Raw genomic sequence first — 27,891 nt, forward strand, 5'->3', positions numbered from 1 at the left:
ACACTTTAAATATCATTACCAACAAGTAATTAAAAAATTTAAAATGATTCAAGATATTTCTATTAAAGAAATGTTTACATGATACAACGTTTATTACTTATATATAAAATATATCTAAAATAACCGAGATAATGTTTTAAGAATTTCAAGGACATTAATATTTATTAAAAAAGTTTTACAATTTTATTTTTTTTTAATTAGACTTTTTTTTTAATACTACAACTTATTAAATGTTATTTAAGATTTGTTTGCATTTTTTAAGTTGTAATGTTAATTAAAAGATAAAATTTTTATATAGTTAGTAACATTCAAAAACTCAATACTATTATTTTGAAGTTTTTAATATAAAACTGTTTTACCTGAAAATTTTCTTAGGTATTAAACTAGTTATTACAAGAAAAGAGGATTGAATTTTCTAGAAATATTAGACTTAAATTTTTTCTTAGTAAAAAGCGCCGCGAACGAATTCTGTGTGGTACAATTCTAAGTCACACCAAAAATAAAAAATATTTTGTGCTGTTTGTACTATCAGGAATATGAGAGACTTATAAATCCCTTACACTGGTGCTAGCTAAAAATTACAGGAAAATCATTTATAAAAGATAAACACTTTTGTAAGCCATATGAGAGATTTAAAATATGCTTGCAGCGCCGCTGAAAAAAGGTATAAAGCTAAGCCTAAGAAAAAGGTAGTAGATTAATAAATAAATAAGAGATTTAAAAATGTATAAAAGCCAACTTAAAAAAGCAAATATATCTATTTGGAAGCTAGCGTGGTAAGTGGTTGTTACATACAATTGTAAATTATATTTTCAGTCTTGAAGTAAATTTTAACTAGTTCTATATGATTTAGTAGTTTTTTAAGAACAAGAAATTAAAAAAAAATTAAAGTAATATTGTAAGTGGCAAAACTTATATTTAAAATTAGTGAGTAGAACTAAAATTTAGAGTAATCGTTTTTAACTAAAGTAATAATTTTAATTTTGTACTAAATTAGTGCTATATAGTTGATATTTTTAAGTATCTAAATTGAAGCTTATATTTTATCTTCAGTATATCATAAACAAAACATTTTTTATTAGTGGTTTTTTGTCTTATCTATACGGTTTAACATGCTCGATAATTTATTTTAATAATTGTAAAGAACGTAAAAGGTATAAGTATACTAAGGAAACCAACAAAAAAATTGTGTTAACCTTTTACAAGACTTTTAAGTTTTTAAAATATAAAATGTTTATTAAAATTGTTGACTGAATGTAGACTACTAGTAGTTGTTATATCGAAAGGTAAGTCAAAGTTATGATAGGTATTGATAAGAATTTTGTTTTGTTATTCACTTTATGTTCGTATATTGTTACATTTGTATTAACTTATCAATTTATTTTTGAACTAATATTATTTAGTCTTAAATTTTATTTTATATTTTATGTTATTTGTTCATAATTGTACTAACGTTTTCTTATTACCAGATCTAATTACTATTAGAACCTTATTTTGAATAAACTCTAACCTATTAATTTTTTTCAATATGGTACTAAAGTTGTTTTGAGACAAGCTTGTATAAAATGTTTACAGATACAAAGTTCCCAGACTCAACTTTAAACTTAGCTAGGACTTTTTTGTTGTAAAAACTAAAACTTTTCTAGGCAGTCAGTTACAGCAAAATCCGTTTAAGTTTAAGCAGCGAGCTAGTTTGTTTATAAAGAGAGAAACTGTACAGGCAGTGGTTAACTCAACGCACTCATTTCAACACACTAACACTGAGTTTAAAGTGTATATTAAAAAACTGTCTAATAGAGGTTTCAAAGTTTAGGTGGGAATAAATTATTTGTTGTAATAAATAATTTTAGTCATGAGTTCAAAAGCAATTATAATATAAACTTATTTATTGAGATGTTAAACTTTCTACGAACATTAATAAACTTTGCTTGTAATTTTATAAAGTAAAAGAGCTTGATACTACGTTAATTTATTTAATTGATGGATTTAAGAAGATTCTTAAATGTTTTATAAATGGTATATTGAATATTTGTCAGTTTAATAAAAAAAATTGACAAAGCAAGTTATTAAAGTATAATAAAAATGCTTTAAACAACACTATATTAAGATATTGTTAAATTGAAATCATGTTATTTGAGAGTTTTATATAGAACTACATTAGCATATAACGTAATTTTAATTTTAATGTATTATTATTAAAAAAAGTTTACATCAACAGAGTTTATAAACAAAAAAGTCTTCAAAATGAACCAGCAAACTACCAACATGGCAAATGGACAAACAAGTTAGTTTCCCATAATACTTTCTTCTACACAGATTTTAACACTTAATATTGTATTCTTTAAAAAAAGTTGTTTTAGGAACAAAAGCGATTTTAAATGTTTTACCAAACTATTCAGCTTCACTCAGCTTTAAGAATTTTTTTTTTAGCATTTTATTTGTTATAAAACTTAAACGACGTTGAATTATTTTTTTAACACTGGTAATATACATTTAAGACTTTATAAACTTGTTTTTCGTAATTTATTTGTTTAGTTTAGAAAAAAAAAAGCATAAACAACAACAATTTTATTTAGCTATCATAAGAAATCAAAATGGAACAGTTTCCAACGCTAGTAACTTACAAAGGATGCAAATAAACCCTCAAGGTTTTATATAACTTTTTTAAACTTTTACGTGTAACTTATAAAATAAGTTTAAAAAATACTAAAATAATATAATTTTATGAATCTAATTATAACAAAAAAAAAGTTTAGATTTGTTTACATTTAGTTTATTATAAAAACTATCTAAAGCTGTTTTTAATTACATTAGTTAAGTAAGTCAGAACAATCAAGTCTTATTTAATACATATTTATAAATTATACTTTTTTAAACTGAAAAACATCAAAAACAGTTATTAATACTACTTGGCGTCATTATTTATTTACCGTGTATTTTTTAAATTTAAATGTTTTTGTGTAAATAACTGTAACTTTGTTGCAGCGTTACTCAAAAATGAAGTAAACAAAGCAGCAAAGATGGTAAATACGTACCAAAAGAGCATGAAAGGTTTTTTGAAAACTTATTCTAACTTTATCTTCTTCTTATTTGTGTTTAGCGAAAATTGTTTCTTTTAGTAGCTTTAATTAAGTTTTGCATATCTTTTAAAATTAGGTTATAAACAATTTAATATGGTTCAAATGTATATTGTATTTTTTATAAAGGTTACTAAAAATAACTGTTAAATAGGTTTAGTTTTAAATTTTATATGAAAAAGTTTTTGTTTCAAACTTTAACACACCCTTTAAATTAAGTCTTCACAAGGTGATTATCATGAATAACAATTCATAACATTGCCTAACTTAAAAAAAAAGTTTTACTTTAAAAATTTAAGAAAAACTGAAACAATTTCAAATTTCAATAAAACAAACCTTTAATTTTTTTATGAACAGCTGAAGATGTGACATTCTGCCATGTAGCGGTCGACTCGCTGAAGAATGCAGTCGGTTGTTCTCACGTCGTACGCACAAAAATAGCTCAGGCTGCAGGTTTGAATGTTTAAATTTTTGTTAGACATATAAAAACATATTTGAAATTTTAGTTTTGTTTTTTTTAACGTAAATTCTTTTTTATGGTGCATAAACGAAAATAGTTTAAAAAAAATTAAATCTAGATAAGTATTTCAGACTAGTTTGTGTTACAAAAGACAAAAAATTATTATGTTTAACTATTTTAAATGTTTTATAGCAGCCGGAGGTTTTCGTACAATCCAACAGCAACAACAGGCCCAGCGAAACCAAGGTATTTGTTTTAATAACATTTTTTAAACACACAAAGTAATTAAATCAAGCAAAATAAAAAAAAAATTTTTGATTTGAAATAAAACTGTAACAAAGTAAGTGTACAATGACTTCTTTATTTGGAAGCTCTTGAGAATTATTCTCATACAAAAGACAAAACTATACTATGTAAAATAAAAAACAAAAAAACTATTTAATTTTTTTTTAGCAGCCGGAGGTTTTCGTACATTCCAACAGCAACAACACCGACAAGCCCTGCAGAACCAAGGTAGCTGTCTTAAAAACATTTTTAAACACAAAATGAATTAATACTAAGACATCTTGAAAAGATTTATTTAACTCAAACTAAAATTGAAACAAATTGACAAACTGATACATTTTAGCTGGAAGCTCTCGCAGAAACGTTCAACAACAAAGCCCCAATCAGAACCAACATAACCAACTGAATGGCAGAAACATGCAACTACAACAAACACAGCAGAATCAAGGTAGCTGTCTTAAATATATTTTTAAACTCAAAATAAGTCAACGCTAAGACATTTAAGTAAAATCATTTAATTTGAACTAAAAGTGAACTAAATTAACAAATTGGTACATTTTAGCTGGAAGTTCTGGCAGAAACATTCAACAACAAAGCCCCAATCAAACCCAACAAACGCAACAGAACCGCACAATCGTGCAACAGCAACAAGCGCAACTACGACCGCAACAGAGTCAAGGTAAAGAGTTATTATTTTAATAATGCTAGTATATAATTATATTACTATAATTAAACTTAGTTGTCGTTTTATTTTAAGGTTTTCGAGTTTTAAAGTGCTTTATAAAAAATAAAAGTAGTTATTGAAAAATTTAGTTGTATGCACATTTTTTCTTAATAGAAGATCGTCAACGCAGAATCGTCACCCTACAAGATTGCCATCTGACTGTGAACGATAGAACAGGAATTCATGGTTTGTTGAAAAAAATATTTACAGAAGTAAAATTAATTTCGCTTTCGATTTTAAATTTTATGTTCGTTTGAAATTAATTAACCTGATATTGTTTGTTTCAAAACTACTTTAAATGTTGTAACAACTAGTATTAACTGTTTTTAACTAAGACTTCAGCGTATAAAGTTATCTTTAATGATTTAGAACAATATTGTTTGATAAAAATTATTATATTAATTTGAAATTAGAATATCAAGAAAAAAGTTATATCAAAGATTGAAACATATTAAGTAAATAATAAAAAAAACTTTTGAATATAACATTTTAAAAATAAACATCCTTTTTCAGTGCCACGCTATCTGCAGTCGGAGCTTAAAAACAAAAGTGTGCAGTTCTGTTTTCAGAACTGCACTATCGTGAAGTCAGATGTTCCAGCTGTTCCAGAAGTTAAGGGTAAGTAAAAAACGCTTAAATATTTCATAACTAGTTATGATTTATAATTAAAATAAATATGTTTACAGTGCGTGGAGGTAAAAGGGAAAGGCTCACCGGGCACCAGACCCAAATATTAACAAAATACTTTGAGCATAGTCAGCACCCCAAGCCTGCAGATTTTATAACGCTTGAGGTGCTGACTGGCCTGCCGCACAAAAGAATCGTAGTGAGTGAAAAATTTTTAAAGCTATTTTATTTTTAAGTGATTACCAAGAAAATAACTTAGAAAATTAAAAACCTTGATTTTTTCATGATTTTACAGAAATTCAAAGTTAAAGAAAAAACGATAAAACTTTTTTCATTTGAAAATTCCTAACATAATCAAACTAATTTTACAACAAACTTAGCAACTCCGACTGTTTGTTTTTTTTTCAGAGCTGGTTCAGGTACGAAAGGCGGAAGGCGCACGAGAGGGAGCAGGAAGAAACCGACGAGGAGGAAACAGACGAAGAAGAGGAAACAGACGAGGAGGAAGAAGGAGCTGCTGAGCGCCTACAGCGGATGTTCAGGCAACTAGGAGAAGATCTTTCAAGTCTTACCAGAAGCGTAAACGAAGCGAGCGGCAGTGGATCAACCACAACAGGAAATTGAACCGGCAGTGGATGCCGAGCTGTCAAATTTGAACCGTCGAAACAAGAAATCGTTTGAAAATGTTTTAGTTGTAAAGTTTCCTTGTGCGTATTTTATTTTTTGTATGTTTGTATCTAAATTTAAATTCGGAAAATTGTTTTTTATACTTTTTTAAATACAAATAACTGTACAATACATTTTTTTTGTAAATATTTAGAAGTTGTCCTTTAGTTTTTTTTTTTTTGAACTTGTCTCGTGTTTCGTCCTGTAGTTTATGTTTCTGTAAATAAAAGCTTAAAGCAGAACTTGTTTCTTTGTAATGTTTAATTTAGTTCAAAGTTTAAGTGTTGGATTTTTGATGCTTATCATACATTTGATACCGCTAATCTTTTACTGCATCTATTTAAAAAACTTAAGCTCTTTGGTAGAAGTCACAAAGCCTCAATAAAACCAAAACAACCAATAAAATTACTACAACTGGGCGTAACGATTTCATAGTTTTTTTTTTCATTGTGACTACGGCGTTTTGACTTTGCCTTAGTCATTGTCAAAAAATAAAACTGTGCAAAACCATCGTCTGAAAATCCGTTTACACTTTTTGTTCAAAAATATCAGTTTAAAATATTTTTTATACGTACATATAAAAATATTGTTATTTATTGAAGGAAAAAAAAGCGCTCAAAAGTTTGGTCTAATGATCTGGTGTAGGGAAAACTTTTCGGTTATCGAATCATACACCAGGATACAGTTTAATGTTATGTCCAGAACATAAAACAAATTTAGAGTCTAGTTTAGTAAGAAATTAAACATAAAAAATTATAAAACAATTATTAAAAGTAATCAGTTAACTGAATAGTTATTGCATAAAGTTTTTCACTTATAAATGTAGCGTTTTTATCTTAATGAAAAATTTTGGCAAGATTTGTTGCTTAGTTAAATAAAAAAGCAACCACAAAACTTTTTACATTCTCTTATTACATTGAAATAGTTAAGAAAGCTTTGTTCGAAATGTTAAGTGGTTAAGAAAAGTTATTCTAGAATATTTTACTTTGTTGTTAAAAACTTATGAGCGTAAATATTTTTAAAATGCACTTACTTATATTAAAAAATCTACTTTAAGTTAAGAAGTAATTTTATTTGTAGGTTTTTTTTAATTTATAGACGTTTAATTTCTTAAACGACATACTTAAAAAAAACTATTTAAACATTATAAAATATTATAAAAAAATCAAGTTGCTGTTTAATGATAACGATCAAGTAATACTATTTAGCAATTATCTCAAATACTTTTGAACCAAACTCTGTTTTTTTACTTAATAATATTTAAGCGTATCAGCCAATGCAAATAACTTTCTGTTTGCTTTAAAATGCACTCTGTTGATTATATTACACTACTCTTATACAACTAAACATTCTTGTTTCCTTTCGTTGATAGTTTAGTCTCAAGTGTAAATTGTTCTGTTAATTACATACCAACTTTTGTAATGAAACAAAAGTATATAGTTGACTTTCTGAGAAGAGAAAAATAAAAAAAGGACTTTGATAACTACAAAATACTAAGAAAAACTTGAAAATAATAAGTTGGTAAGAATAAAAGTTTTAAAGTAAGTGTAGAACAAAAAATAAAAAAGTACAATCAAATAAAATTAAAATATAAAGTAAGAAATAAATTGATATATAACGGCAATAAGTAAGGGTTTATGTATTAATCACAACGTTCATAATCTACTTCAACATACATGAAATAAAAATGATTTTTATAGTGTGAAGGTATAATTATGTAATTTTATCTCGATATATATTACTATAGTTAACGAGAAATTAGAATTTAAATGTTAGTTGTCAACTAAAAAAAAAGAGCAAAATGATAGTAATTTGTATTTAGAAATTGTATAGAAATTAAATTCATAACCGTTTTATTCTAATTTAAATAAAGTATTAGAAATATTTGAAAAATCTACAACTAACACTAACATTTCTGAAAATATATTTAAAACCAATGATGAAAAAAAGTATGTTTTTTTTTTTATTAACGAAGTAAAGTCACTAAAATAACTTACAGTAAAAAATACTTTCCAGACAAAGTTTATTGATGTGCAAATACAAAAACAAACATTATTTGATCTGAGCTTATTAAAAATGAAGATACCCAACAAAACAAACACTTTATGCCTTGTCCTAGACAAGACTTAAGAGCTATTCGTGGTGTGCAACTCGATAATTGATAGGTTTTTTGTGCACAAGATCTTAAGGACCTAACATTTTGAGCGACTATTTTATGTCGTTCAATAAAAAATGTATTAAATTACCCTATTTGAAAAAAATTTTGGAAAAAATTTCTTAAATCTTCACAAAATTTTCAAAGATATTAGGGTAAAATACGTGTTGCGTTTAAAACTTAGAATGTGGGGAAATGCTTTTTCCTAAAGGTTTCAATTAATGATGTACATGAATGATGTGTAGTCTATAAATTTACCTGTTCAGGCGATTAACCAGTATATTGGTGAGACTGAACGACAACTATTTGTAAGAATAGCATGTAGCTCTAACTAATACTGCAGTGTTTATTTGTGCACACTGTAAAACTATAGAAACAACTACTACTGTTTTAAATTGTTTAAGTTTGTAATTCTCACAATAGTTTATTAGCTACAAAAGCTCTATTAATTAAAAGTCTGCAACCAAATTTAAATAATCAACTTAGACCTGATAAAGGATCGAGAGTAATTATTAACATACATAAGTAATCAATTTAGTTTTTGTTCAGACTTTTGTTTATATACTATTTAAACTATTTGTTTTGCTTCTTTAACTACTTCAAGTTTTAAAATTCGGTAAGTCTGCATTATTTGATAAGAACAATAAACTGTGTTAATTCTTTACCAAGTTGTGTTTTTCTAGCATCTGCTGTCATTTTTCAACTAACTTGTTTCTGTAGTATCTTATTTCACATAATTAATAGCTTTTATTATGCAGTCATATTTTTAAAGGACTAACTTTTTTATCAGTAAACAATCTGTTTGAATATAGCTTAATAGTAAAACATTGCAGCTGAAGAACACTAAAAGATTATATTTAAAGTATTCTATTAATTCTAAAATTTTTTTTAGATGTATATTTACAAAAGCAAAGCGAAAAGTTCATACGAGACCTGAATATTTTATTGAAAAAAAAATGCAGTTGAAGAACACTGCAAGATTTTAATCAAAATTTTCTAGCAATTGTGAAACATTTTGATATTAAAATATATATTAACAAAAACAAAGTGAAAAGTTCATACTAGACCTCAATATCCCAATTATGTGTCTCCCAACATTTGGTGATCAACAATGATGAAATAATATGAAGGGTTTTAAACTTCCCGCATACAAGTAATATTAGATGATCGTTAGTTTTATATATCAATATAGACATATTTTTAGTTAAAATCAAGCATCAAACAACCAAGTTTTTACTTCAAAGAATTTACCAAAGACTAACGGGTTTGATTACGCTAACAGAATACCTTTTTACAATAACTGTTCAGATGTTGGCACTAAAACTCATAGGAACTAACAAAAAAAATTTACTCAATCTATTAGTAGACTGAAAAGCAACACGTGTGATTTGAGTGATAAATTTTGTAGAAATGTTGATCCAAGCTTAAAAAACTTGGCTGTACGGTCACGATGTATAGGAAATAAAAATATGTGAGTTATAAACTAAGAGTCAGGTCTTTGTAGACAGTACAAAATAGTTTTGATTTTAAATGTTCATTAAAACATCTTAAACCCGTAGAAATTATTTTCAATTGCAAAACGCAAGATTTACCAGACATAATTACTTAAATTCTGTAAACCCTGACATGAACCTAAAAATTTATTTTATTACTACAAAACAAAGAAATGAACAAACGTGTTCAAAACATTTTAAAATTAGCGTATAAATAGTCGTCGAAGTTACTTTTGGGTAAAAACGTTAATGTTAGCTTTTGAAAATAGCTTCTGAGTTGTTTACAATTAGTTATTATAGTTCAGTAATAAAATTTTAATAATTTAGTAACAAACTTTTAATTTATATAAAATTTTTAATTATAATTTTTGTAGAGTAAGCATGCTTAATTTGAAATAAATCAAATAAATTAATACGTATATATTATTTAACTAGTTTCTATTTTCTGTGTATTTGTTAAATCAAACTAACTTAGTCTATATATAGTAAAAATAAAAACTTTTGACATAAAACATTTTTTTTTGATTTGTAAGCCTTTTTAAATTTTATTATATACTTATTCGAGTTGGTATGCATAAAAACTGAACATTTATTTTTTTTCCCTCTGAAGGTGATAAGCGCAACACCAATGGCTACTTAAGAATTTTATCAGTTAATCTAAAATCAACTATAAAGAAAACAAACTAAACATTTTACCATAAAAAAACCTTAATGAGATATGTTTCAAAACATTTTTTTACAGAACATAAGAATTGAACAAAACTTTTACATGTATTTGTGAGTTTTTTGATTATATGTAATGGTGTTATTTAGTTGTTAATTCTTTTCTTAACTATAAGCTATGTAGTTTTATAACTAACTTGTCTTATACAAACTTTCTAATAATTTTGAAAATTCTACAACTTTTTAACTTTAAATTTAACATAGTTGATATGAAAATTTATAACAATTTACTTAATACTTAAATAGCTGAAATATACTTCCAAAGAGGTAAGTGTGTCATTAAAGAAAATTCTATAGAAATACATAATCGTACTCACACAAGTCAAAAAGAAAAGACATGTTAAAAAAATATTCAATTGTTTAAAAGTAAAAAAAAAACAGATTATCCTTTCAAATATTACGACTTAAGTTTTTTTTAAAGGATTTTCTAGTTATACTTAACTTTATTGATTCAAATTTACTAAAATTGTAAAGATATTAATACATATTAACGGTAAAAAAATCAACCAAAATAGTATTTCTAAGAGCATTTGCTAGAAATAAAATTAATAAGTCATTAATAATTTTATCAGCAATTTTTCCACCACTTCTTGCGATGTCAATGCATCAATAAATTTTCTTGCAAAATCTTCATAAACATCGATTTTTGCTTTTTTGTGTTCAATTTTCTTGATATTGGCAGTGAGTTCAGCTAATTTTTCAGGTCTAAATAATTAGGGCGCGTCAGTAAAACTAACTGTACCTAGTAAAATTTTATATAAAATGTTTTGTCGTTAAAAAAAAAAACTAAAAAATTTTTTTAGACTTATCTTTAAAAATAAAATAACAAGTCTTAAAAATTTTTGGTAGAAGTAAGAATGTTAAAAGTATATACTGTAGTTAGATTATAAATGAAAACGTTTATAATATTATAAATAAACATTTGCTGAAATATTAAGTAGACTAAAGTTACTAAAAATGTTTATATAATTAATTTAGTGGTGAGCAAATGATTGGTTAAAATATACACGTGATATTTTGTTTTTCTACTTATCAAAAACTGTATATCATAACTACAAGGTTAACAAAGTTTTTTCAAAAACTTTTCCAAGATTTCTGAATTTGTTTAAGGTTTTTTAAAGAACAAGTTTTCTGGTCCTTTTTCATGAAACTAAATTTAATGTAAAAAACTAACTTAAATAGTATATCAATATTGAAAATATACTGTAAAACTACTTTAAATTTGTTTAAAAAATTAAAATGATAGAGTTTTTACCTAACTATTATGATAAATTTTTTGTATTTAATAAAAGTTTCATTATTTTAGATGTAAATAAAGTTTAAAATTCCAGCTTTTTTCCAAAATTCTAGGTATTTCCAATTTTTTTAGTTTCTAAAACTCCAGGCCTTATTGCCTAATTGTCAAATTTCAGGTTTTTCCAGATTCCAGGATTTTTAGCAACAATGTATTTACAAATAGTATAAAGTAGTTGTAAAAAAGTTAAAAAGGTAAAAAAGTGAAAAAGCTTATTTTATGATTCATAAATTAACTTTTTGGACACTATGAATTGTGTTAAAGAGCTAAATTTTTTGTTTTTGAATTTTTTTTCAAACTTACTGCTGTAGATTTATGTTAATGAAGTCAATTTTGCTCCACACAGTAGACTCTTCGTACGGAATTCTCGTTGGTTTCCGGTGTTTAGCGCCTCCTTGTGGCAAATATCATCCAACGTTTGCATCCTGATACCTGTTTAATGAAAAAAAATACCTATGTAATTTAAATGAAAATTAAGAATAAATTATAACTGGTATAACCAAAAATTTTGTTTTTTTAGTTGTCATACAGTTTTTATGAATTAATATTGTTTCTAACTACAAAGACTGTTTTAAATTACTAGTATATTTGTTTATCAGAAGATGAATGGTATGTGATTTTAAATTAGTAGTATAAAAATTGGTAAAATAAAAATTAGTCTTAGTATTTTATCAAAGGACTATAGATGAGATTAAAATTTATCATATTTTTCTATTATGAAAAAAAAAGTTATCATTAAGAGCATAAGGAGTCCAATATTTTTTTTACAAAAATTAACTGGCTTTTATATGAAAGCTTAAAGTATTACAATCCAGTTTTTATAAAATATAATATTATTAACTGTTTTTTCAGATATAGGAACTTTTGTAAAAAAATACTAATACTAACAAAGGGACTGCAAACTTTTCGAAATTAATTTACTCGGAAATTTAAAATTTAAATAAAAATCTATCCTCTCCCTAATTTTTTGAAGTAGAGACCTTAAATTTTCAGGAAACATTTCTTTTATAGTTTAAAAGAGGTTTAACTTTGGGGTTTTAAAAAAATATTGAAAAATTAAAAATTTAGATGAAAAAAAAAAGGTTTTTCAAAAAAAAATATTCCTTCATTAAATCGATTTAAATATTATTAACGGACTTACTGTAATAGTTTGAAGAAAATTAATTGGTTATAAAATGAAAAGGGATATAGAGTTTTAGTGAACACTTAGAACGCTTGTATCTTGAAAGATACTTTGAATTTTGTTAAGCGGCTAAAATGTTTGATAGCTCAGATTAAACTCTAAAAAATAAGATTAAGTTATAAAAATCAAGGTGGACCACCCTATGCCCTTAATGCAAAAATATTAAGATTTAATAGTTAATGTAATATCGTAAAATATTTTATTTGTTTTTAAAAATATCAAGTTTTATATCTTCAGAGAAGTTTAATTTTGTTAAATAGCATTGTGCAATCACAAATACACCAAAAAAATCAACTCATATAAAATCAGCTCTAAAAAAAAAGAAATGATAGATACCTAGCATATGTTTATTTTTACCTAAATAAAGAACACACCCAGTGTATTTTTTGTAAATCAACATACAGCAATCAAGGCTGGGTGCCTAGTAAACTTCAGAATTACTTGGAAAAACAACATTATGGGCATATGAACAAATCAAAACAGTTCTCTAAAGACTACTACAAAAAAGCCTTGAACCTGGAATTTGTTTTGAATAATTCAAAAAAATCTTACTGAAAGTTGTCCTGCAGTATTGTATTCAATAGATGTAGAACATTACTTAATAAAGAATAAAAATCCTTAACTAATGCTCAAAGTAAAAAAGTGATTGTCTTTAAAAATGTAGAACATTTTTCAAAAAAAAAAACTTTAAGGTTTTTTCATGACTTCGAAACTTATATTTTGAACAAATAGTACTAAACGCCAAGTTTTTTGCTTAAATTTAAAATTCAACATCAAATGTACAACCTGTAAATGAACGTACAAACTTTTATTGCACATTATAAATTTAATTTTTTTTAAATTGAACTTAGTTTGCATTTTACTGTTTACCAACTACTTTTATATTATATGAAAGACATCAGTTCTTTTGTGTGTAATTAAAAAATGTATGTAATTTAAACTTTAATAATAACATAAGGATGTAACAAATTTTAAAACGGTCAGTTTTACTTTTTTGCAATATCTTTTATAAGAAAACTTAATAGTTTAGTTTAAATAAATTATGAAATTTCATTAAAGTGCAAGTAGTAACAATATATCATCGAAAGTAACCATATTTTTATAAAAGTTTTAATGTGAAATATAGATTTTTACAAACTTCAGTTATCTTAAAGGTCAATTAATATAATAATAAACATGCTATAAATTAAAAAAGTTAGATAAATACTTTACAAAATAATAACCTTATACCTAGAAACCTGGAAAGTACGTGAGAGGAAACGTTGATCTTACGGGGTCTCAATTTTGGCTCTGAAGAAAATTCTCCCATAACCAAAATGGCGATGATATGTTGAAGTGATTCTAAATCCTGTGTTTAAAGTTTTAATTTAGAATGTTCAGTTGTTTTTTAAAACAATTCTATATGTTTACATTAAGTTATTTTTATTAAATTAAAAAAATCATAATTGCTACTATATTAAAAGATGCCGTGCTTTTTATCAATCATTTATTCAAACTGAGAAAACTTTAAAATTATTATTCTTAAATATTAGGTTAAAAAACCTTTCTACTTATACAAACTATTGAAAACTTACGTTCAAGTCAAATGTATCACAAAATACTAGTTATAAGAAACATAATACACTAAAACGTGAATTGATTTTGTTTAAGTTTAGTTTTTCAAATAAACAATTGATTCATTAAGTAAGATCCTCGTCACCTTCATGTCTGAGTTGAAATATGTATAGGGACTCCAGCAGGGACGACCAAGTTTAAAGTTATATACTACTATCTTTTATAAAGAAGTGCAAAAAAAAATTTGCTACAGACAAGAAATGCAAAGCTCTGAGTTTTTCATGATTTTTTAGTTTTATTAAGTATTTTGTGTAAAACAAACCTTGTTTTTCTATAATTTATTTTCTAACGTCATATTAAATGATTTCAGTTAACATTGAAAGTTTTAACATTGAAAGTTAACCAAAGTGAAAACAAATGAAACAATAACTTCAAAATTATAATGAAATAAATAAAAATAAGACTTTAGCAAAAAAACCTATATAAATATTACTTTTTAATTTTTATGTTTATTTATCTACAAAGGCAACAATGTTTCTCCCCTAAGGGATCTTCAGGCCTGTAAAATAAAATAAACATAAGACGATGGACAACTTAAGAAAATACAATAATGCAAAAATTATAATTGAATTCAAATTAAAATTAAAAATGTATAGTGCTATTACTAGATAATTAGTTAACAAAATTAAAAGTTTTATAATAATGAAAAATACTTTTTAAATTTTTAATATGATTTATACTTACAATAGATGATTTGTTCTATATAGATTTGGATTTAGCTGATTAACACAAAACAAAATGGCGCTTAACAAATGAGGGTACAAGTAATAACAAAAAGTTTTAATAATCATACAAAAAGTGCAGATCATAAAAAGTGCAGAATCATACAACAGACTAATGAAAAACTGCCTGACTTCTTCATACAAAGTGTCTGATAACAACATTATAGAAAAAATCAATATTGAATCCCAGAAAATAATATCATCCGAGCGTTTTAACCTCAAAAACAAATAAAAACCTAAATTCTCCTCATTTGATGCATTCATTACGGTTAAAGACCATAAGAAAGAGTTCCCACTAAGCATCGAGTGCAGAACTATCAACCCAAGCAAGAATCATCTAAGTAAAATAAGTAAGAATATACTAGAAAATATTGTAAACCAAATAAAAAAGAAGTCAACGTTAATCCAATGGAAGAATTCTTACGAAGTCATTGAATGGTTTAACAGTATAAATGAAAAATCAAAAAAATGCTTTGTTAATTTCGATATCCAAAAAATTTACCCGAGTATCAAACTAACACACCTTATGAATGCTATAGAGTTTGCAAGAAAGTTCACTGAGATAAGTGAAGAAGATGTGAAGATTATAACACACACTTGTAATTCAGTTCTTACCTACGATGGAAAAGTATGGACCAAGAAAAATCAAGAATCATCGTTTGACGTCCCTATGGGGTCGTACTTCGGAGCTGAGTTATGCGATCTTATTGGTCTGCACATTCTTGATAGATTAGGGAAAACATACAAGTCAAACCAGATAGGCCTATATAGGGATGATGGCTTGGCGATTATCAAGCACAAAAACAACCAGGACCTCGAGAATATAAAAAAACAAACAATAAAGACCTTTAAAGACATTGGTTTCAAGATAACAATGGAAATTGGTATGACTAAATGCAACTTCTTGGACATCACACTAGACCTCGCAAACAATTGCTATATGCCATACAGAAAAGAAAACTCCTCAATCAGATATATCAGTAGTGACTCCAACCACCCGAAGATAATCAAGAAAAACCTACCCAAAATGATTGAGAAAAGACTAAATAGACTGTCCACAGACCTAAGAACCTTTGATAATGCAAAACATAGCTACCAAATTGCACTGCTCCAATCCAACTTCAAACACAAGCTTGAATATGAAAACAAAACCAACCCTGTTGACAAGAAGGAACGTAAACGAACAAGAAGTGTTATGTATTTTAATCCCCCATACTGCCAGTCAGTAAAAACCAACATTGGGGGGAAATTCTTAGACCTAATTGACAAACATTTCAAAACAGAGAGCATGAAAAAGATCTTCAACAGAAGTAATTGCAAAATATCATACTGTTGTATGGATAATGTCAAATCACTAATAAGTAGCCACAATAAGAAGATACTAAATAAACTGAATCATAAGAACAACCAAGAGGAAAAAACGTGCAACTGCCGCGACAAAGACTCCTGCCCCTTAAGTGGCAAATGTTTGCAGGGGAATGTTGTTTATAAGGCGACGATTACAAGTCAGATCGAAACAAAAGAATACATAGGATCCACAGGAAGCCAGTTCAAAAAGAGATGGTATGCGCACATTAGTGACATTAAGAATGAAAATAACAAGGGAACAGAGCTTTCCAAGTACATTTGGAGACTTAAAAACAATAACACCAGCTACGATTTAAGATGGAGCATAATGCACAAGACCAGGGAAATGAAGAATATAGGTAAAATCTGTAAGACTTGCAATTTGGAAAAAATAGAAATAGCACTTGCTAATAAGAAACGAATTTTAAACAAAAGACAAGAGCTCTTCTACACCTGCCCGCACTTTAGGAAATTTTATTTTAAAACTTAGCGTATTAATTCTTTTATCACTTAGTTTTATTTTTGTTAATACTTGTACCCTCATTTGTTAAGCGCCATTTTGTTTTGTGTTGTTATAAGCTAAATCCAAATCTATATAGAACAAATCATCTATTGTAAGTATAAATCATATAAAAAATTAAAAAAGTCTTTTTCATTATTATAAAACTTTTAACTTTGTTAACTAATTATCTAGTAATAGCACTATACATTTTTAATTTTAATTTGAATTCAATTATAATTTTTGCATTATTGTATTTTCTTAAGTTGTCCATCGTCTTATGTTTATTTTATTTTACAGGCCTGAAGATCCCTTAGGGGAGAAACATTGTTGCCTTTGTAGATAAATAAATTTAAAAATTAACTTTGTCTCCAAAACCAAAATTGTCGAGACCTGTTGTGCCCAAGGAATAATCCTTGCATATATATATAAGTATTACAAAAAATATTTTAAAAACAATGTTTTTCTGAAAATAAGGTAGTGTTACTTTTATCTTTAACTACTTTTTAACAAATTTTTACAAAGCTATAAAAGGTATCGAAAATACTATAATAATTCTTGCTTAAAAAATATATCATTAGAGTTTTTATTCTTAATAACGTAAAAGCTTCAAAAAGAACTAAATTCTATTGTCAGAACGAATTTGATACCATTTGCAACATAACATGGCTATATATCTTATCTAAAATTTTTTTAATTTTAAGTTTTTTGAATCTTATATCTGCTTCTTTTTCAAAAGTAAAATGAAAAATAGTTTAAAAATTTAAATGAAAAAAAAAATAAATATGACGTAATTAAACTAATTTTTTAATATATAGGCTATTCAAACTTTGACTAATAACAAAAGTTAAGTTAATATATTTTTAGTAAAAGTATCATTCAGTTTTAGATGCTTCCGTATTTAGTTTTGTTTTTTCTTTTTCGATGAGCATTGATTACATACTATAAAACTCACCTCTAGAACACCTTTTAAGGAATTTGAAGTTTTTATTAATACTAGAGTTTTGGCTAAAGCATCTCCTTTATTAGAGAGACATCGCAAAAAAAAAGTTTAGAAGAGTTAATGACCACAAATGAAATGACAAACCCAGTGCTATTTTTGATATTGTTATTCATTTACATCATTGTATATGGTTTACTAACGACTCCCATCCGCGCACTATTCTAACTAAAATATATATTTTTAATTTTTTTATCTTATTTATCTATTTATTTATTTTTACTATCATCCCTAACCCTTACCCTTGGTCGGTAAGCGGTTCTCGTACTTGATCGAATGGAAATTGTGCGGGGGTTGGAACTTAGCGGTTCCTATTGTATACAATGCCAAAAACTCTAATATTAATAGCAATTTCAAAATTCTTAAAAGGTGTGCTCTAAGTGAGCTTTATAGAATGGAATCAATGTTCATCAAAAATGAAACACCATAACTAAATACACATGTGTCTAAAAATGGAAAAACAGCCCTACTAACAGTATTTTAACTCAGTTCTTACAATTAATTTTAGTTTGAATAGCCTTTTTTTGTAACTTTGTACTATTACGTCATAATCATTTTAAATTTCAATAATTTTACAATCTTCAAGACTGTTTTACATTTTTTTTAACATTTGAAAATTGTTGTTCAAAAACAATCAAAATTATACTCGAAAAGTTTCAAATTAATAAAATTCTTAAAACGGAAAGTACAGTCATATTAAGTTGCAAATGGTATTTAAGAACAAAACTACGTTTACTTTTATATAAGGAACAGGGTTGCCAAATGTTTTTGGGAACTTTTCTCCTGGTTTTTAAAGATACTCGTTTTAGGATCTATTTTTAGTTTAAAACTAAGTTCAACGTAAAATACTGTGTTTAATAGTACAACAACAAAGAAAAGATACCTTAAAGCTTCTTTAAATAATATTTTTTAAATTGTGTTTTTTGATAAACTTTTTTGATGATGACCAAAAAAAATCTAAACTTAGGGGTAGGGAGTACTTGGGTGATGTTTGCTGGACTTATGAGGAGATATGATTTGGATGTGTTTTGGCTTCATTGAGAAGAATCTAAAAAAAAAGTTGCTGCCCAAAAAACTAATTAAAACCCCAAAAATCACATATTTTTCGACTAAAACAGTAACAACATAACTTATACATGTCCTATACTTATAATTTGACTAAATAAAAGCTTATATCATGGTTGCCACTCATCAAGCTGAGAAAAATTTCCTGACTTTTCTAAATCAAACTCTTAAAATAAACTTATTCTAAAATACGTAATCTAACACTTAAAACTATATAAAGCTTCCAATCTAATTTTAATACAGGTTAAAAACAATAGTTTTTGGCTGAATTCTATCATCAAACTTCCAGTACATCACACCATCTGTGTATGATTGATGTTTGTAATAAACAGCTCTATCAGCAAAATACTTGTATTATTACCTTATAAACACAGCTTGTCTGAAAAAAGAAACAATTTTTTAGCAAACCCTAGCATAAATGTATCTAGATAAACAAACGACATATAAGGAACTTTTACAGTTAAAACCTTGAATTAATAACGAACTTTTATAATTAAAATCTTAAAACAATAACAAATTTTTACAGTTGAAACCTTGAAACAATAAAGAAACAATTTTTTACCAGTTCCTAGTATAAATGTATCTAAATAAATGAAACGACATATTAACCCCTTAAATCAATAAGGAACTTTCACAACTCAAACCTTAAAACTCAAACCTTTAAAAAATAACGAAATTTTACAGTTAAAACATTAAATCAATAAAGAACTTAACTAATCAAATACTGTTTTTTAAAATATATATACTAAAATTTATTTTCTTAGTTTTTTTATTAGCACTTCAACCTCTTCATCTAATACTAAATTAGTATAAAATTTGTAACAAATAGATATACTCTTATTTACTTTAAAAACTTGAGTTACTCTACAAAAAATACAAATAATAAGTAAACTTAATCTTTGCATATACCTCTCTTATAACTTATTTTATAAATTTAAACAAATTTGGAAAAATTATAAAGAGGTAAAGTATACACATTAACTTGTTACATAAAATACTAAACTAACTGCTTAGTTATTAAGAACTTAATTGTTTACTTAAACAAAAAACTCTTTGATTCTAAAATTATGCTAGATAAACTTTTGTGTATATATCACAGTTTCACTATGGAAGTGTCCTTGCTACAGATCATCAAAACTAAAAGCTTACAAAATCTGCTTGTTCAAGTAGGGTACTTGTTCAATATGTTAATAAAAAATTTTTGCAGTTTAATAAAGGATATTTTACTAATTTATACCAGCTAGAAGGCATTGGAAATAAAATTAAATATTTTTGTAAAATTCTAGGAAAATTTTGGAATTTTTTCTGACTTTAAAGGACTTTTAATTAATTTTTATCACTTGAAGGCTTTGGAAAACAAGAAATTTTGTAAATTTAAACTGACAAAATATGACTTTTGTTTTTAATTTTATCAAATTTCCTGACTTTTTTTCAAAACCCCCCATTTTTTCCTGACTTTTCCTGACTTTTGTAATTTTTTCAAATTTTTCCTGACTTTTCCTGATTTCCTGACCGAGTGGCAACCCTGTTATATATACAGGCATAAATCCGCCTACTCTAAATAAATTAAAGACATTTCAACTGCTTTTGATGTATTATTACGTCATTATTACACAAAGTATGCTATTTTTTTCTGTAAAATCGTACTTTTTTTCTAATATAAAAAGCAAATTCTTCTGCTGTTTTTACTTTTTGATTTTGAATGTAAAATGTGTAGAGTCAGCTAGCTAGAAAGATACTACTGATATAATGTCATTTCAATTGCATGTTAATAAAGATATAAAGCCTTTTTAATCACTTTCCGTTATTACAAATTATGATTATTGAGAGCACCTGTCTAAGAGTAAAAGATCTAGACCTATATATCATAAAAACTGCATGTTTTTTTTATTAGTGTATTATATTATTATTGTTTAAATATAAAGAGTTTTTATTTAATTAAACAATAATTATTTATCTGTATTAAGTTTTTTTTAGCTTTGAGTATGTTATCGTTTTCACATTACTATAAGTTTAAGTTTATATAGTATTATACATTTAAGTTAATTTTTTTTAAGCGGCAAGCTTTAAAATACTTTTCATGCGATAATAACTTATTTGTGCGACCTGTGTTGTCATTTAAATTTTTAGTAATGAATAAATTTAATAAGCTTTAATTTGTTAGGAGGGAAATCTACTATATTTTATTTGACAGTTCAATATATAATTCAAATTCTATAACAATCAGGTTGCCAATTATTATCTGTAAATTACTTCCAGATTTAAAAAAAAACAAGTTTTTTGGTCTATTAATAGTATAAATTAAACTTAAAAAATAAGACTTCCTTAAATAGGAAAAAAAAGAAAAGACACTGTAAAGCTACATTAAATGTAGTTTTTTTTTTTTTATGATAAAAAAAAATTAATAGATACTTTGTACCTAGTCACAACTTTACTACATAACATGTAAAAATATTTATAAAATCAAGGTTTTTAGTAAATTTTGTTAGAATTTCAAGGTATTTTTCAAAATTTCTCAATTTCTAGTTTTTTTTGTCTAAGTTGTAAAATTCCAGGTTTTTCCAGAATTCAAAGTTTTTTGATAACCCTGAACAGTGCATATATATTAAAATGCAAGAGTTTTTAAATCAACTATTCAATGCAATATTCAGAACAGTTTAACCAATTTTGCATAAAATTAATCTTATTATTAACTAGAACTAGCCCCATTTGTGAACAAATAATAAAAAAGCTGTTGAGCTCTTTTGATAAGACTTACATTTAAAAAGAAGACATTTAGTAGACACAAACCTTAAGAAACTTTTTGTTTATTGACAAAACAACCAATCTTCCACTATACAACTCCATGTTTACCGGCTTCATAAAGAAGATGGTCTTGTCTACAACAGCATCTCCAAACAAAATTACCCTCTTTAGCATAAGGAGCGGGCAAATTGGCAACATTGATTCCTATTTTGAAGATCTCAAAAATGCTGGAAACTGTTGAGTGAAAATATTTGCTGTTGATATAAAATGGTTTTTAGTGGAACTTAGTGAAAATATAGGAATGTTGCTCAAAATTTTATTAGTTGTCTATTTATTTTTTAGAGTAAGAAGTGGCTTTGATTTATATTCAAATGAAAGTTAGCTGAAAAGCTCTTAGATTGGTTTGTTTTGGTCAACAAAATATATATATATAGTTTTAAATTAAAAACAAGATAGCTTATTTTGTACTCAAAAACAGATATCAAAAAATATCAAATATTTATTAAGGACCTAATTCTTATATTTAAATTCATTTGTTAAGTAAAACTTGTAGTTAAAAATATATAGGTTTATATTTAGTAAACAATTTTTATACGCTCAAACAACTTTATTTCTACTTGTAGTTTGGAGTATATCTAACGTGAGGTTTTTTATAATGGTTTATAACATTATTTTTGTACCATATGATGTAATTAGTATAAGCATTCTCTTTTTGATACAATAGCAAAAACTTTAAAAATTTTTAAATACTATTATTAATATAATTCAATTTACTTTATTGGTACTTTTGAATACATTTGAACAATCTTATTAAATAATTATGAATTAAACTTTATTTAAAGAGCCTGCTTAATTTATTCAAAAAGTCTGCCAAGTTTTGTCTTACAATTTACTCCTTACTTAAGTATAATTTTAAATAAAAATAACTTTGATAGATAATCTTTCCCTTGAATACACACTTTAAAAAGCCTAAAATGCGTAATCAACAGGATGATGACTATATAAAATTATATTTTAAACATTTTATTAAATATATTCTTAAATTAATAAAATCGTGATAAAGTATCACTCTGTGCTTAAGTGTCATTCCGTGCTATAGTGTCACCCAGTGCCAAAGAGATACTCTGTGCTAAAGTGTCACCCTGTGCTAAAGCATCATTCTGTGCTTTAGTGTCTCTCTGTGCTAAAATGACACTGTGCTTTTCTGACACCTACCCAAAAAACGACCACTTTTGTACTAATAGAGTAGCTTGTAACATTTAGGTGTTTCTCCTAAGATTTTTTGAGTCAGCAAATATTTTAAAGGCTTTTTAAATGTTTTGTAATAAACAATGAACTTCACAGCACGCCTACAACAACAGCTTCAGAGACAACTTAAGACCGGCTAGATTAGTTTTGGATAAAAAACTTGAAATAGTTCAAATACTTTTTGAAAATTTCAGTAAGTTTTTTTTATATATCTTGAAAGAGGTTTAGTTCCTCAGTTTTGACATTTAGATATTTTATAACCAAGTTTGTTCAAAAACTTGATTTTATGAGTTTTATTTAATATTTGTAAACTTATTTATTTTTTTTAAGTACTTTCAAAACTCAGAATGACTCAGGCAAGGTTCTTTATAAGATCAAGCTGAGAAAAATTTCCTGACTTTTTAATAAAATTTTCCTGACTTTTCTAAATCAAACTTTTAATTTAAATTTACTGACTTTTAAAAGACATTTAGTTATTTTTATGCCATTTGAAGGTTTTGGAAAAAAGGAGTTTTGTTGAATTTCCAGGCTTTTGTCATTTTTTAAGTTTTTCCTGACTTATCCTGACCTTGTGGCAGCCCTGCTCAGGACAGTTTAAGGTTACTTGGGATAGTTTTTTGAATTTAAACAGTGTCAACCCTGTTTAACAAACATATTCTAAAAATTAAAACAATACTTACCACGCATAGTAAATAAAATTCATATTTAATTTTTAAATATTTTCAATAACAACTATGGGTAAATCTATATGTTTATAGTCACATGTGAAGTTAAGTAATTGTTGTTAATTGCAAAATGTATTTTAAATTTTCAAGTACTTTTTGTGAAATAGAAACATATTTCAAATTTAAACAATTCCAAATTTTATGTACTTATTTAGTGTTTGACTCCAATTTTTTTCGAAAGAAAAAGTTTTATTTTTATATCAGTTTTAATGTCTTTGAAGTAAGACATGCAAAAAATCAAAAAATACTATATTGAAAAACTTTGGTTGAGTTAAGTTTATTTCAAACCTCTTGCAAACTCAGGCTAGTTTGGTAATTTTTCTCAAATTTCAAGCTAGTTTTTATGACTTCGTTTTTTTTCAAAAAGTATGAGTTTTACTCTGAATGTTAAGTCATTGTGTTTTTAAAAACATTATTTTATATGTAGATATTTTGTTGACAATGTCATTTTAAAGGGCATAAGGGGGGTAAACACCCTTTTTTGGTTTTTGATCTTATTTTATATAGTTTTTACTAAGCTACAAAATGCTTTTTACAGATTTAAAAAATTCAAAATGTTTTTTTAGATATAGTCGGTCAAAGTCAGAGGCAACAATAGGTTCCTTATAGGGGCGCAAACTAAAGCGGCAAATAACTAGAAATCACTAAAAATCTATCTCCTTCTACGTTTTTTGAGATAACTACCTCAAATTTTCAGGGTATGTTCCTTGGTATATTTAGAAAATTCTGTCGGAAGGAATTTTAAAAAAATTAAAAAATAAAAATTCTATATAAAAAATGAACAAAAATATCTTTTTTTTTTGTTTTTTTGTTATAAAATTTATTTTTAAAATTTTTTTAAATTCTGTTCCGACAAAATCTTTTAAATATTGCAAGGAACATTTCGTAAAATTTTGAGGTAGTTATCTCAAAAAAGGTAGGAGATAGATTTTTGGTGATTTCTAGTTATTTGTCATTTTAGTTTGCGCCTCCCATAAGGTTCCTATTGTTGCCTCCAACTTTGACCGGCTATATCTCAAAAATTGTTTTAAATTTTTTAAATCTGTAGAAAGCATCTTGTAGCTTAGTAAAAACTATATAAAATAAAATTAAAAACCAAAAAAGGGTGTTTACCCCCCCATGCCCTTAAGTGTTTTGTATTTTTATTTAAAAATGTTTTCAAGATGTATTAAACTTCTACTTGGTCACTGAGAAAGAATGTTTTGCTTTATTCTACTGAGTGGTAGCCTGGTTAATAATAAGTTTTAAAAAACCAGACTAGTAAGGATTTTTAAAGAAATGTAGGTTAATTTAGAAATTTTCCTTTAGCTTCAGTATTTTATACATAAATGAAAATTCATGAAATACAACTTTTTGAATAACTAGTGAGTGGAAAAGAGTTTAATAATGAAGTTGAATCTTTTTTGATAATATGTTTGAATAATAAAATTGTATTTTTTTAAAGAATATGTTGTAATAATGAATTTGTTTTAATAATTAAGTAATATCTTTTTTAATAACTTTTTGAGTGTTTTCTAACAAGACATTGTTTTAAGAATAAGCTATTATTATTATTATTTTTCAAAATTAAGTGTTGTTTCAAAGTACTTTATACTTTTAATAGAAAACTTTTAATTCATTTTATAGATAAAAGAATATCAATGTTATTTAAACAGAAGTAAAAAATTACCCAGTCTACTAGGTCTAATATTGTTTTTAACTTCAAAGACTTTTAAATTACTACTATATTTGTTTATGAAAAGTTGAATGGTATATGTTTTTAAATTGGTAGAATAAAAGTTGGTATAATAAAATTTAATTCTAGTATTTTACTAAAGGACTATAAATGAGTATATATTTTTTTTAATTTAAAAATAATCAATTATTACTAAGGGAAGGGAGTCCAACAATTTTTTATATACAAAAATTAACTTTGGCTGTTATATGAAAGCTAAAATTATAAACTAAAATCTATTTTTATAAAAACTTTAAATATTTTTTGAAATGTACACATATTTGTAAAAAAATACTAATACAAACGAATGGACCAAAACTTTAGAAATTTACTTGGAAATTTAAAATTTCAATAAAAACATATCTGCTCCTTAATTTTTCAAATTAGACATCTCAAATTTTTAGGAAAAATTCTTTTTATAGTTTAAAAGACGTTTAATGTTGGGTTTTTAAAAATATTGAAAAATTAAATTTTTAGATTAAAAAAAAAAAGTGTTTTTTATTTAATATTCATTTTTCAAAATTTAAAATAAAAGTTTCCAATAAATTCATTTAAATATTAGTAATGGACTAACTATGGTAGTCTGAAGAATATTGGTTAAAAATTAAAGGGAATATAGATTTTTAGTGGAAACTTTAAACGCTTATATCTTGAAATTTACTTAAAGGGCATAAGGGGGGTAAACACCCATTTTTGGTTTTTGATCTTATTTTATATAGTTTTTACTAAGCTACAAAATGCTTTTTACAGATTTTAAAAATAAAATTCAAAATAATTTTTGAGATATAGCTGGTCAAAGTTGTAGGCAACAGTAGGTTCCTTATGGGAGCCGCAAACTAAAACAGCAAAAATATATTATTTCACTAAAAATCTATCTCTTCCTACGTTTTTTGAGATAATTACCTCAAACTTTCAGGAAATGTTCCTTGATATATTTAGAAAATTTTGTTGTAAAGAATTTTAAAAAATCTAATAAATAAAAATTTTATAAAAAAAAAAAAAAAAATTTTTTTTTAGTATTTTTGATATAAAATTTTTATTTTTGTAAATTCTGTTCCGACAGAATTTTTTAAACATTGCAAGGAACACTTCTTGAAAATTTGAGGTAGTTACCCCCCATGCCCTTAAAATATCTGATAGCTCAGGTTAAACTCTAAAAAATAAGATCATCTTGTAAAAATCAGGGTAGACCCCCCTATGCCCTTAATGCAAAAACATTAAGATTTTAATAATTAATTTAAGCTTTAAATTTTTTTTATATGTTTATAAAAAATTAAATTTCATATCTTGACAGAAGTTTAAAAAATCAACACTCCAAAAAATAAAATGAGATGACAGATAACTAGCATATGTTTTATTTTACCTAAAAATAAACAAAGTTTGCCATATAAAGAAGACGCCCAGTGTATTTTTTGTAAATCAACATACAGCAATCAAGGCTGGGTGCCTAGTAAACTTCAGAATCACTTGGTAAAACAACATTATGGGCATATGAACAAATCTAAACAGTTCTTTATAGACTTGAAACTGGAATTTGTTTTGCAACTCTTTAAAAATCTTACTGAAAATTTCCCTGCAGTACTGTATTCAATAAATGTAGCACATTACTTAATGAAGAACAAAAAACCTCTAACTGATGTTCAAAGTAAAAAAGTGATTGTTTTTAGAAATTTTAAAGAACATTTTTCAAAAAAAAATTTTTTATTTTTTCATGACTTAGTTCAAAATTTTTATTTTGACAAAGTAGTACCAAACTCCAAGTTTTTTGCTTAAATTTAAAAACTTAACATCAAATGTACAACCTGTGAATGAACGTACAAACTTTTATTGCTTATTATAACTTTAAATTTAAACTTTTTTTTTTGAATTGAACTTAGTTTGCACTTTTATGTTAGTAAAAGACATCAGTTCTTTTGTGTGTAATTAAAAACTGTATATAATCTATATTCTAAAAATAACTTTAGCAATAAGATGTAAAAAAATTTAAAGCAGTCAGTTTTACTTTTTAGCAAAATATTTTATTATAAAACTTAATACTTTAGTTTAAATAAATTATGAAATTTCATTAAAGTGCAAGTTGTAACAATAAATATTTTTTTATTAAATTTTAGTCTGAAATATAGATTTTTATAAACTTCAGCTATTTTAAAGGTCAAATAATAAAAATAAACATGCTATAAACTTACATAAGTTAAATAAATACTTTACAAAATAATAGGTTTATACCTGAAAACCTGGAAAGTACATGAGAAGGAATTTTGGACTTTTCTGGTTTTCTTGAAGAAAATTCTCCCATATCCATGATGGTAATGATATCTTGGAGTGAAATTAAATCCTGTTATTTAAAGTTTTGATTTAGAATGTTCAGATGTTTCTAAAAACAATTTTATATATTTTCAATAAATTATTTTATAAGATTAACAAATTATTATATTAAAAGATTCAGTGCTACTTATCAATCATTTATTCAAACTTGAAAATTATTATTCTTAAATATTAGCTAAAAAAACCATTGTAACTATATA

At 25.6% G+C, this 27,891-nt stretch overlaps 1 protein-coding gene across 1 annotated transcript; it reads right to left on the reverse strand.

Moving 5' to 3' along the window:
- Positions 1–11,817: 11,817 nt before the first annotated feature.
- LOC145839636 (uncharacterized) lies at positions 11,818–27,610 on the reverse strand. Its single transcript, XM_082947234.1, has 4 exons — positions 27,593–27,610; positions 21,725–21,913; positions 13,918–14,035; positions 11,818–11,936 (listed from the first exon to the last, which is right to left on the reverse strand). The coding sequence occupies exons 2-4, from the start codon at positions 21,875–21,877 to the stop codon at positions 11,818–11,820; spliced, it is 390 nt and encodes a 129-aa protein (XP_082803360.1). The 5' UTR covers positions 21,878–21,913; positions 27,593–27,610.
- Positions 27,611–27,891: the final 281 nt, after the last annotated feature.

The sequence above is a fragment of the Thalia democratica genome, chromosome 1 (genome assembly GCF_965202585.1).
Source record: "Thalia democratica chromosome 1, ktThaDemo2.hap1.1, whole genome shotgun sequence".
Lineage (NCBI taxonomy): Eukaryota > Metazoa > Chordata > Thaliacea > Salpida > Salpidae > Thalia > Thalia democratica.